The 12,608-nt window shown below is 49.2% G+C and overlaps 1 protein-coding gene across 1 annotated transcript; it reads right to left on the minus strand.

Moving 5' to 3' along the window:
• Positions 1-9,440: 9,440 nt before the first annotated feature.
• Positions 9,441-11,486, minus strand: LOC115529281 (uncharacterized). Its single transcript, XM_030337890.1, has 6 exons — positions 11,407-11,486; positions 11,168-11,245; positions 10,889-11,056; positions 10,208-10,794; positions 9,691-10,018; positions 9,441-9,467 (listed from the first exon to the last, which is right to left on the minus strand). The coding sequence occupies exons 1-6, from the start codon at positions 11,407-11,409 to the stop codon at positions 9,441-9,443; spliced, it is 1,191 nt and encodes a 396-aa protein (XP_030193750.1). The 5' UTR covers positions 11,410-11,486.
• Positions 11,487-12,608: the final 1,122 nt, after the last annotated feature.

The following is a 12,608-nucleotide window of genomic DNA, read 5'->3' on the forward strand; positions in this document are numbered from 1 at the left end:
TGCTCAACGCTATTTTGCCGTGTCTGATGATTGTGAGTGCGGTAGCAGACGGATAATTGCATTGACCAAAGCGGACGGGAATAGTATACACCTGTTGCCCCTCACTAGTAAGGTGTGAGCGGCTGGGCATATATCTCTGTCCAGACTCCCTTTGCATGTGTGTCAGAAAGAGAGAGAGAAAGGCTGTGAGCGATTCTGTGTGTGTACGTCAGTGTGTACGTGCGTGTCAGCGAGTACGCGTCAACGTGCGTTTGGGTGTGTACGTTTGCGTGAGAGAAAGCTTGATAGAGGGAGCGAGAGAGATAGCAAGGAGAGATAGCAAGGAGAGCTAAAGTCGGAGGACGATCGAGTCAGTTGGAGGTAGCGATAGAGTGCGTGTTTTTCTAACAATGAACGGTTGTTTCAGGACCACGAGAAGGGACTCTGTATAGTTTTCAGGCCCAGAGTGTAATCCCCTTTCCCATATGTGTAGTCCTCCCATTTGAGCTCCCCGTCCACCATATTTGAAGTCCTCTACTCCAGCTCATGTTATAGTTCCCCTCCCTAGAATTGTATGGAAGTTAGAACCTGTGAGGGTGTTTTGGTTCGGCCTGACGAGGCCTGTACCAATTTCGGTGGTCAGCTTCGTAGTTTTGTGTATATAGAAATTTGGAAAGGGGGAGCAGTATTAAGTTATTTATAATAAAGTGAAAAGTTATTTGTGAATGAAGGGACAGAAGGTTCTTTTTGTGTGTGAGAGATAGTTATAAGGCCTTGTTCCATGATGGGGAGTTCAGGATGTTGCATTCCAGGCTTATCTTTTAACAATCCTAGGTGCTGCTTGACCCTAAGGGGAGTGAGGAAGAATAAGAGAGAGAACACATTTCACCCCCATTTGTCGACCTACTCCATTAAGGCAGTACAGAGAGACACACTAACACACAGTACAGAGAAAGGAAATAGAGAGTGTGTTCAACTGAAAGCGTGTGGTGGCCATACGCCATACAATACCACATATCCAAGGAATACAGGTAGAGCTCTGTTGAGTTTTCAGGCTTTGATAAATTTGTAGTTCCCCGTCTGCCATGTTTGAAGTTCTTTGTAGTCTCTGTCCATAGGTTTCACCTGAACAACCCCTCTGCTGGCCGAGAAAAGGAACTACCACTGGTTTCTCCCACACCCAGCCCCCGGAGCACGCTCGCTTCAAGGCGTTATGGCCGCACCCAAAGTGGGAGGGAGACACGCAGAGAGAGAGAGAAGCCACATTCCACCCTTATCTGTTGTCTTGCACCAAACAGCACCCCGTACTGAGGAGGGAGAGAGAGCGTGTTCTCCTGAAGGAGGGAGAGAGTCACAGGGAGACACGCAGTGGATATTCACATTATGGCTAATTTGTTTTTCTTTAAGTTTAGTTTTTATTTTGTTTTTTGTCTTCCTAGGACAACAGTAATGATAATCTAATGCAATTGGACTAAAGAAGGTGTGCTATTAACTAAGTGATTATTATTATTTTCACACAGGAAAGAATGATTGGATAAATATGGATATGATAAAGATGAGGATAATAATTAAAAAATATATACATAAAGTAAAAACGTAATCTTGATAAACTGTACAATAGCACTACACCAATTAAAAAATAGGGTAAATCTCTTTGGTCAAGGATGATGGGGATTAGCGCTACATCTGCTGGGAAGGGATCCTACATGCTATGTTGTCAATTTGGATTCGGAAGTAGTGGGTTTACCTTTCAAATGCCACTACTGCTGCTGCAACACTTTAATAATTTTAACTCTGATAAATTACCTTTTGTTTTATAGTTTCCCTGATGTGTATCCAATACGCACACGCTTGGCTGCATAGGGCAGATGGGGCTGAAGACTCTGTCTCCATCCCTCCACTTTGCGATCTATACCACCATATAGGTGGGGATTGATTGTATCCCAGGTATGGCATCCTGCAGCGAGCCAGTATGGAAGGCTGGTTAGCCAACGACGGGTAAGATCCCACCTTGACACCCGGGACGACCTAAGGCAGGCACAGTCACAATTACTTGGCAGAGTCGCTGTGGGCACTGGCTTACTTGATCATGAAGTCACGAGCTGCAACAATCATAGGAAGTGCCGGGTGGGATGTAAGGTGGAGGAGGAACAGGCGTCAGATATGTCAGCTCTGGCAGCAGAGGTGGTCTTGGAACAGGGCATGTCGCATTTTTATTTTATTTTTTTTATTTTTTTTTTTTTTTTACCTTTGTGGTATAGAAGCCCACTAACGCATGTACGTTTTTCGGTTTAGTGCATGACTTTGGAACAGCGTGGTCTCAGGCGGCTGATGGTAAACCCACCCATATTGGGTTTTGTTTTTGGACACACTGGTTCGATCTGTTTTTTTTTGTCACTCTTGATTTGTATTTCTTAACCCATTTGACTATTGTTTCTTTGGTCAGTCAAACATGAAGCAAATACGGCGATGGTGGTGCCTTGTTCTTTTGAAGAACTTCCCCCTGCCGTAAGTGTCTTAGATTGGGTTTAACGTTTCCTTTACAGTTCTGAAATAATTTGCTTCACTGTAACAAACTTGCCAAAATTGATTCAAATATTGAAAATATGTAATGTATGCCATTTACTCACCAAGGTCTGCAGAGGAGCTTTCAGGAAGAGAAGACGGGAGGAAAGAAAGCTACAGGTACGTGTCATATACTGTAATGTGTGAGGTTGTCTTAGAACAATTGTGAAAGACTATAGTCTTACCACCCTCCCACCACTAATACATTTCAGGATAAAGATCTCTGCACAAATAGGGCTAGAGTTGCTCCAACAGCATCCAGCTCTGAAAGATCAGGTAATGTATAGACTGTTAATCCAGGTAGTTAGTTAGTTATATGCTCCTTATAACGGCTAGCCGTTAGGAGTTCCTGGACCGGCCCAATTGTCGATGCAGCAGCTGTCGAAGACAGACAGGATGTCCGGCTTCTCCTAGCTGAGTGTCAAGGCATCCTTGACAAGGTACCACACCGTCTGTCTTCGACATCACGACATCAGTCGGTGTGGTACCTTGTCAAGGACAGCTCGACACTCAGCTAGGAGCAAGCAACCTTCAGGTTACCAGCCAACCCGCTCTACCTCCTGAGCTACTGCCGGACTGTAGGCCTACACATATTCAGAGTATTTGTGAGATATGATTGATTCTATTAGGCTTCTACTTCCAAATTAAGTTGTACACATATCTCCATCAATATACAAGTTATAGCCTACTCCATGGCTGATCTATTGCACTACTCGGGCCTACTTTTATTATTCCATTGTATTAGCCTACTCAACATTACAGACAACAATCAGTTTTATTTCCAGACAAAACTGAAGACCAGGAACTGGAACCTGGGAACCTGGTATGTAATATGTGTGTAATGCTGGAGGTTGTTAGCCTGGTTCTACCAGACTCTCGTACTTCACTTCATTTCATTTCATTTGTACAGAGAGTCTGGACCTAATCAATTGACAAACGTTAACTCACTTGAAGGCGGGTGTCTGTTGAAGTTTAAAATGATTGGATCTGCCCAGTGCCACTCTGGATCTGCCATAACCAATCGCTAATGTTTGGTTGTGACGTATGTCATGCGCCGGGAATCACGCACAGGTTGTACACAAACCACCTTGCGCGTCTGCACGAAAATGTCCGTCAACGACAGCTGCAGGTTTTGTTCGTCGAATTTAATTTATCAGAGAAAAATTGCACATTGTAAATCAATATTTTATAGTAAGGCCAGAGATGATGTATGCAGTCAACTTTCGAAGCTGGGTCTAATCGTTGACAACACGCCATCGTCATTGTTCTCAGACACGCCCTCTGTTCGCTGATTGGGCGCCGCTGTGGCGGCCCCAGAAAACCAAATTACATACAGCAGGTCCAGACCTAGTACTGAAGGGAAATTCAAATTGAGCGGAAGTACTTAGGCGGGCGGAGCCAGGCTAGGAGGTTGTATGTATAGCCAGATGAAATAGTCTGATGACTAGTTGAATAGTGTTTTTTATTACTGAAAACTCATCAGTAGTAGTAGCCTTTGTTTGCATACCATTTTGTGGTTTTGGGAGAGTAGGGTGTCTAGTACAGACACAAATAATTTTTCTTTCTTCTTCAAGGAAGATGATGTTGTCCTGAAGGACACAATTCAGGCAGCAGCATGGTGCCAGTTACAGTCCTTCAAGGACAGCGTTTCTCTCCCAGAGGTCATTGGGATGGAAGGTTGGGAGCAGATGGCAGCATCAACACAGCGCAAATCCCATGACGGCGGGGATGAGGAAGAAACGTGGAAACCATTCCAATTCTCATTCAGATTACATACTGACTATGAACTGTTCTGTGTGGAGATGATGGACAGGAGAAACCTGAAGGTGTTTGCCTCTTTTGAGTCAAACACCTCTCCCCCTCCCCGTCCCCCCTCCCGTCCCCCCCCTGCGCCACACGACTCCAATGTAGTCTGATGATGCAGCATAATGGCGGCGCTTGGCAGCTATGGCGGCGGTGACGGCGATGTCGGGCGACAGAGCGTGAAGCGAGGAAGGCGTCAGTGTGTTCTCCCCCGTTGAGACTTTGTTTGTTCTACTCTTTATTGATTTATCTTTTATGTTAATAGTTTACAATCTATTTTTTGTAGTTGTTATTTTTTAATTGTTTTGTTGAATAAAAAGACTGTTGTTAGTGCTCCTGTGATTGGTGTAACTTAATGTGCTTCACACATGTAGCTTTTCATTATGTCTATTGAGGTACATTTTTTGCCCTTAGATGTGGTCACTTCGTTATTCCTCACATTACATCTGTTAAGGTCATACCTTGGGGTCCCAGTCTTCATAGTTCCCCAAATCTTATTTTGGCTCTTACTGGGCCTGTGACTCTCACAGACAGACGGGTACAGGAGTTCGCACACGTTGCATTGTTTACAGGCAAGGGTGGGTTACCGCACGGGCATACCGGGCACATGCCCAGGGGCCCAAGGGCGGTGGGGGGCCCTAAGCCAGAGCTTCTGTGTGAAGTCGCTGTTAGTAACTTTTAATGTTGCATTGTCGAGGCAATCAGTAGAGAAATACAAAAATTCAACCGAAAACATAATACTGAGTAAAAAAAAAAAAAGATAACTAGGGGGCACTATTTCAGTTAGTGAATTTGGGACGGGTCACGAACAAGGCACTGTGATTTAAACATGGAGCAACGGCAAACGGTTGTAACGTGAACTCTTAAGTGGAACCTTAATAGGTCCATCAGTGGAACAGCTAAGCGAAAAAAAATAAACAAGAGAAAATGTATTTGCAAGTCGTTTAGGCTATGCTTAACTTTATAATAGTTCCATGGTACGCAGCAAGAAAGATACCCAGTCACAATACTCCCGTACCATCTGTTTGTATAATTTAATTAACAGCATGGGCTCCCGCTAGCTTAACATAGTATTACCGTTTACTCTTGCATTAACATGAGCAGCGGAAATCTGCTCAATCGTCAATGTGGTCGGAGTGCCCGCCCCCTCGATGTGGGCGGAGTGCCGGCCCCCTCCATGTGGACTGAGTGCCCGCCCCCTCCATGTGGACTGAGTGCCCGCCCCCTCCATGTGGGCTGAGTGCCCGCCCCCTCCATGTGGGCTGAGTGCCCGCCCCCTCCATGTGGGCTGAGTGCCCGCCCCCTCCATGTGGGCTCCGTCTGCGGGCTGCAGTCAGGGGTACTTGAATTGTTCAGCCTTGGAATGGAACAGAAGGTCGGCGGTTCAAGTCCCACCGGTGACAAACATTGTTTTTGGTTCATTCATGGATGTACTCAAGATCTCTTGCGCAAATATAATTATCCTTGCCCTCCATTGACACACATATGCACTTATTTTAATGGGAATATTCTAATTACTATGTTACTTTCTATTCCACTATTGTTGTAGCCATACAGCTATTCACAGCACACCTGTGCACTCTTTAGCAAGCTACTTGTTTAGTTATTATTTGTATTGTGACCTGTAGGCTCAATTTAGCCTCCATCTTCAACCTACAAGTATTTCAACTATAAATCATTTTGTGTGCATATTATACTGCAATAGTAGTATGGTGCTTCCTCTTGTGGAGTGGATCTGGCTAATGATTCGAATAAGATGACCATAATTCTTAAAACATTTGTTAATATATAAACATGTTTATTTTAACATATAACATAGATAGTATTAACATTGGTGATCTTTGTTCCTTCTCTCCGCCAACCACTGCTCCTTGGTCAGGGACTCGGAGGAGGGGCAGTAGATCGTCCCCTTGTACTGGCTGTGGCCAGTCGCTACACTCCGGGGCTCCTCACACCTCCTGCATCTATTTGCCTCCCCAGTCCTGTTGTACGGCCTCTTCCGTTGTGGGGCTTGGGGAGGCACTGCTGAGGGGACAGCAAACATAATGGGGGGCTGGGCGTGAGGGTAGCGCAACAGGGGGTTGACCGGGAGGAATGGTGTGCTAGGGAGGGATTGGGTGAGGGCAGGAGTGCCGGAGAGAGGTGGGGCCCGGGGGAGGGCAAAAACAAATGGAGCAGGGGCCCGGGGGAGGGCAAAAACAAATGGAGCAGGGGTGCTGCTGATGACAGGGGCAGGGGTGGGAGGACAGGGAAACAGCCGCCTCTGGGCTGTCTTTATCTTGGGCCTCACAGCCGGTGCTGGTGCCGGTGCTGGTGCTGGTGCCGGTGCCGGTGCTGGTGCTGGTGCTACGGCTGCGGTGGCAGTGGCTGTGGCCCTCCGGTTCATTTTGGCCCGCCCCGCTGTGCTCTCCGGGAGGTGGTAGGAATGTTTCACCAGGCCCAGGGTTTGAGGAGCCACATCGGGGCGGTCCATACCCGGAGGTAAGACCACGGGGGCAACAGGCACGGGGGCAGGCAGGTCCACACCCTGGCACAACACGGAGACACCCTGCCTGGCCACCCTCCTTTGTGCCACTGGATGAGTGTGGTCTGGTTCACCTCAACCAGCTGCAGGCTGGTGGTGGACATCACGGCCCCGTTGGCCAGGATGAGCTGCCTGATCCTGCGGTAGTCTCTCAGGATCAGACTCCACCTTGAGAGGTACCCCTTCCCCTTCTTGGTAGGGGAAGGGTGGAGGGTGCAGAGCCTGACACAGATGGCATCTACCAGGCGGCAGCATGAGGGCCACTGTGCAGGAGATGCACTCGCTGTTATGGTGCATCTCCGCAAACTGTCCACACCCGACGTGAACTCTCCCTTCTTCTTAGGCGACCTGAAGCGCCCCGTCAGCATCCTGTCCTGGTGCCGTGCAGCGTACACCGCCTTCTGCTGGTCGTAGGGCAGCAGGTCCTCCCACAGGCCGACGATGATGCCAACGTCCCGGTTGCTGAGGGCCAGGCTGGTCTGGCTCCTCAGCCCCACCAGATACTCAGCTAGGCGGTGCACCCTGTCCAGGCCCGGGATGTTGTTTTCATCCACTGCCTGAAAAAAATAAAACGATTTTAACATCGATGCTGGACAAATAGGAAACAAATCTAAATGTTATGTTTCGCTATTTCTCAAAGGTACTTACCAGCTGCTCAACAGGAACCTGTGGGGTGGCACCCGGAGCGGTGACAGCAGCTGACGCAGGTGGAGGTGGTGGAGAAGGAGGAGGTGGAACAGCGGACCAGGAACCACTGGTGGAGGGCGGAGCAGGTGGTGGTGGTGGTGGAGAAGGAGGAGGTGGAGCAGCGGACCAGGAACCACTGGTGGAGGGTGGAGCAGGTGGTGGTGGTGGTGGAGAAGGAGGAGGTGGAGCAGCGGACCAGGAACCACTGGTGGAGGGCTGAGCAGGTGGTTGTGGTGGAGGAGAAGGAGGAGGTGGAGCAGCGGACCAGGAACCACTGGTGGAGGGCTGAGCAGGTGGTAACGAAATGAGGGCAGAGAAGACCTCCAGACTAGCCTCGGTGTCGTCTGTGAAGCCCTCATCCTCTGCCTCGTCGCCCAGGTCCTCCAGCAGCTGCTCCGTCTCCTCCCCCTCAGGATCCATGTCTTGCATGCACTTCCCCGTCTGCTTGTACAGGTAGTCGATGCCTATCAACTCTCCTGGGAACGAAAACAATATTGGGATTAGCAGAATAAGTACACCAACATGTGTGGAAGCCATATTAATGTTGGTCTGAATATAGATAGAAAGTGAGCAGCCCGCATTCATTATTTGATTATAGCACCTTCTTGTTGTGACTTGTTAACATATTTATGATGACAGATTGGATGACAGAATATGCAAATATGTGAATCTAATCTGTTGTGCATAATTAACAACATTTCATTATAAACGTATGCAAGCCTGGTCGTCATTTCATGTCCCAGTGTGAAGCATTCAGTATTCAGTGCAACTTACCAGTGTACTTGCTGGGGAGGCGGAAAGAGGGGACAAACATCTGTCCAAACACATTGGTGCCAAATGTGTTTGCACAATGTACCAGATCCCCCGAGTAGCTGAGGAGAGCGGACATCTTCTCAGCCACAGCAGCAGCAGCCCGGCCTGGTTCCACCGGTTCAGCCCGTCCAGCAGGTAGAGCTGGAAGTTCAGGTCATTGGCCTGGGTCCCTGAAAGTAGAGAATATTGTATTGTTAAACATGTATTAACAATAAAAGTAAATGGTCGTCAGTGTGTTATGCCATTAAAACTCACCTGGAATAAAGCGGTTCAGGTGGCAGTGGAAGGACTCCAGGGACGTTGAACCTCGCGCACACCTGTACTTGGTGAGGACGACGCCCTCCTTGGTGGTGGTGGTGCCGGTCTTTGTGTACAGAGGCACACCTGGCAGGTCCTGGATGCACTTGACGTGCCTCTTCTGAACCCACCAGATGTGCTCCATCCTCACCCGGTCCAGGAGGGGACCGCCCAGCAGGTCCCTGCCTTTGTCCCCTATCAGCTCCTGCAGCAGGGCCTCCACCTGGCGGATGGTGGCCTCCTCTCCGCGGGTCCTCCGCCTGCAGTACAGCGCCAACTGGGCCTTGGTCAATCAGCTGTCCACCAGAGCCTCGGAGATGCCGGGCACACCCTCCCTCCGGAGCTCCTCCCTCTTGGCGTGGTGCAGAAGGGCCACATCTTCAGGGTCCCACTCGAACAGGCAGACGGAGAGCATGGCCATGAAGACGGGGTACAGGGCGTGGGCGTCGGTCGTGCATCCGGCCGCAAGCCGCCGAAGGAAGTGCCAGGCGTCCAGCCGGATGACGAGGTCTGGCCAGCCGCTGAACCTGGCCTTCAGCTCGCTCTCCCCTCCCGCCTCCTTGCAGCAGCCACAGTCCGCATAAAGGAGTATAGGGGGAGCCACGCCCGCCTCGCTGTAGCGCCTGATGAGGCCTGTCACCATCCGGTCCAGTCCAGGTCCCTCCTGGGCTGTCAGGACGCTGATCAGGACCTGCCCCTTCTCGTTGCTGACGGAGGACACCCAGAGCGCCGTCCCCTTGGCGGCTCCAGCCAGCTTTTTGGTCATCTGGAATTAATCAGAATAAACTAATTCAGAGTGCTTTCAAAACAGTAATAGAAATTAGAATAAGAACAAAAGAGAAGCAAAATATATATCTAGGAATAAACATATAAAAGAGGCATTTACACACGCAAAAATGCACATCAAATAAACATTGACACATTTGTGACTATAACTTAAATGGCTCCCAAGCTGGGATATGGTGTTATGAGAAAACCCATTTCATATATTGTTGAAGCATTGTTGTTGATGTCCTTTTTACCTTCTTTGTGGAATCCATTTTTAAAATGGAGCCAAAGGTGGAGGTGATGCTGGCCTTGATGTGACCCATACGGCTCATCAAGTCCTTCCCGTACACCGTCAGGAGCCACCTGTTGGTCGGGACAGCGATAGGCTCGGGGGGCCTCTGACAGACCACAGGGAAGAGACTGGGCCTGCGGGCAAAGTCATTGGCCAGCTCCATGTAGCGGGCCAACCGCTGCAGCCACTCCTCGCCGTGGTTCTCCCGCAGCTGTTTGGCCAGGCGTGTGGAGCTGTTGCCGAGGGTCCTCTCCCGTAGCATCCGGATGACACGGATGTCACACGCATACCTTTGTGGACAGGTATAATTGTATCAAATTATTTAGTTTGGCTGGACAAAGAGTTTTCTATTGGCAAAATGTTATAAATATTTTTTATCTAATATTGATATTCTATGGGGTTTAGTGTGATCAAATATTGCTATTTGCTGGATTACTGATTAATGAAAAAAGATATTTGCTTTCATGATCTGAACTCACTTGCGGGTCAGGATGAGGCGGAACTCCCCGCGAAGAGCCAAGCTCAGCTGGTCCAGGACGGTCTGGCTCTTGGACAGGTAATTTGATACGCAACCGGAGGAGTTGCACCTGAGGGTCTCCGTCACCATCAGGTAGTACCTGTCCACGTCCAGGACCTTCTGTGCCCTTTTGTGGATGCCGGCCCCGGTGAGCTGCCCCTTGCACTTGGGGCAGGACAGACTCACCTTCCACAGGTGGTAGGGCATCCACACCAGGAGCCGGTGCATAAAAAAGTGGTCTGGTGACGGGACCTGGTTGTATATGAGGGCAGGAACCGGTGGCTCATACCAGAGCTGGACGTCCGGGCGCAGCCACTGGTTCCTCCACAGCGTGGATGCAATCCAGCGCTGGTCCTGCTGGGGAATGGTCTTCCTCATTTCCACCGGCAGCCAGAACTGATCTGGAGCAGCAAGAGGAGGAGCAGGGAGGGGACCAGGAGGAGCAGGGAGGGGACCAGGAGGAGCAGGGAGGGGACCAGGAGGAGCAGGGAGGGGACCAGGAGGAGCAGGGAGGAGACCTGGAGGAGCAGGACTCGTATCTGATACAACCTACATAAAGAAAATGAAAAAGATCATAAATCATCTATCCGCTAAACGCTACAGTATGTAAGACCTGTATAGAGGTTATTACAGTTGCACTAACCAGAGGAGAAGAGCTGGTCCTCACCGCCGACATGACAGGGCTGGATGGAGGCAGAGAGAAAGGGGAGACAGGCCTGTAGAATCTGGGACTGGAAGGGGGCGTCACTTGAGGTGGGGTAGCGCATGGAGTGCTTCTCCCAGCCGGGACTGTGGCAGGGCTGGAGGGACGCTGGGAAGAGGGGGAAACGGAGCCGATGAAGTACAATTACAAAACAAGGATAGTGTTGGCTGTATGGCTGTGTTCTAAGGCATCAGGCACAGCTATAGGTACATCAATTACCTCAACAGGCCTCCTGGTCAGATTGACATTCGGCTTGGCTGCAGCAGACAAAGTCCCACCGAACCGCGCTTTCTCAAACTGAAAATCAACCAAGAATAGTCTTGATAAAATGGTGTTAAAAATGACGTTATACACACCAGTGATACGCATGAAAGTTATGTAAACACACAGATCTGAGATGAGTTGATCATGGCTAACCAGGTGAATGACATGGTATTTAATGTGATGGAAATATTCACCATCGCCAGCGTCAATGCAGGCCTCCCAGGGCTCCGTGCAGGCGCAGCAGAGGTGGAGGCAGAGGTAGCTGCAGGGCTTCTCACAGACTGACAGAAACAATTAAACCATTAAACAAGCATTAATACTATGTGTCTGTGTGTGTCTGGGTTTCGCACGTACGCTCCCCGGGACCAACCTAGGTCGAGACCCACTTGTCTCCGTGAATCGTCGGTTTCACGGAGGCGCTCGGCCCGGCTCGGCTCAGTCTTAACCCGGTCCGACCCAGGTCACTCTGTTAAGTCCCTTCACAACAGTTACTTTAATACGAATTCAGACCTGTTCCCCCCCGTTTAGCGGGATCAAGGTCTCTCTCTCTTGGTTAATACGAAATAATGATGTATCTTTTTGCCTTGTGAATTTTACAAAACCTCTTTTACGTCTCTGCCTTGTCACCCTCTATACACGTCAGTCACAATCAACCATTGCTTGTACTATGCGCCACTTACCGTGAGGGGATCAGCTGGGAGAGCGTGACGTTCTGCTTTGCCGGTGTCGAGGAGTCGACAGGGAAAAGGACTCGAACGATTGAGTTAACCTACTACAAATGTAGTCAGGTAGATTTATTTTTAGGTCCAATAAACACAATAACTTTTACAACTGAGTATAGATTTGAAAAGAAAGGGTTAGATAAAAAAGAAAATAGATAAAAAATGGACAGGACTTTAACCAAACTATTGCTAATTCTAAGAGGGGATCCTAATTGAGCCTTTCCCCAGGAAGGGTAGGCAGCGCTGTAAGAGGGGGAGGGAAATCCTATTAAAACTACCAACGGTTCTCAAGCAGCTCGAGGAAGGTGTTTTAAGACTAAACCTACTAAAGCCACCAACGATTCTCGAGAGGAGCTCAAGGAAGATGTTTTAGGACTAAATCTACTAAAGCCACCAACGAATCTCGAGAGGAGCTCAAGGAAGATGTTTTAGGACTAAACCTACTAAAGCCACCAACGATTCTCGAGGGGAGCTCAAGGAAGATGGTTTTAGGACTAAACCTACTAAAGCCACCAACGAATCTCGAGAGGGGCCCGAGGAAGGTGTTTTAGGACTAAACTACCAACGTTTCCCGAGTGGAGCCCAGGTTTTAACGTTGACTCAACTCTCGTGCCCCAGTACACCGCACGACCCCGAGAGCTGCCTTTATTTAATCACGCTTAAGACTAAGCCTA

This window comes from Gadus morhua, chromosome 17 (genome assembly GCF_902167405.1).
Source record: "Gadus morhua chromosome 17, gadMor3.0, whole genome shotgun sequence".
Taxonomy (NCBI): domain Eukaryota; kingdom Metazoa; phylum Chordata; class Actinopteri; order Gadiformes; family Gadidae; genus Gadus; species Gadus morhua.

What these genes read in the sequence shown, in the direction of transcription:
- LOC115529281 (XM_030337890.1), bottom strand. An exon ending in TGACCAGGAGGCCTGTTGAG is followed by an intron (nt 11,057 to 11,167) that starts GTAATTGATGTA and finishes CCCTCTTCCCAG; the next exon opens with CGTCCCTCCAGCCCTGCCAC. An exon ending in AAATGGATTCCACAAAGAAG is followed by an intron (nt 9,468 to 9,690) that starts GTAAAAAGGACA and finishes CTGTTTTGAAAG; the next exon opens with CACTCTGAATTAGTTTATTC.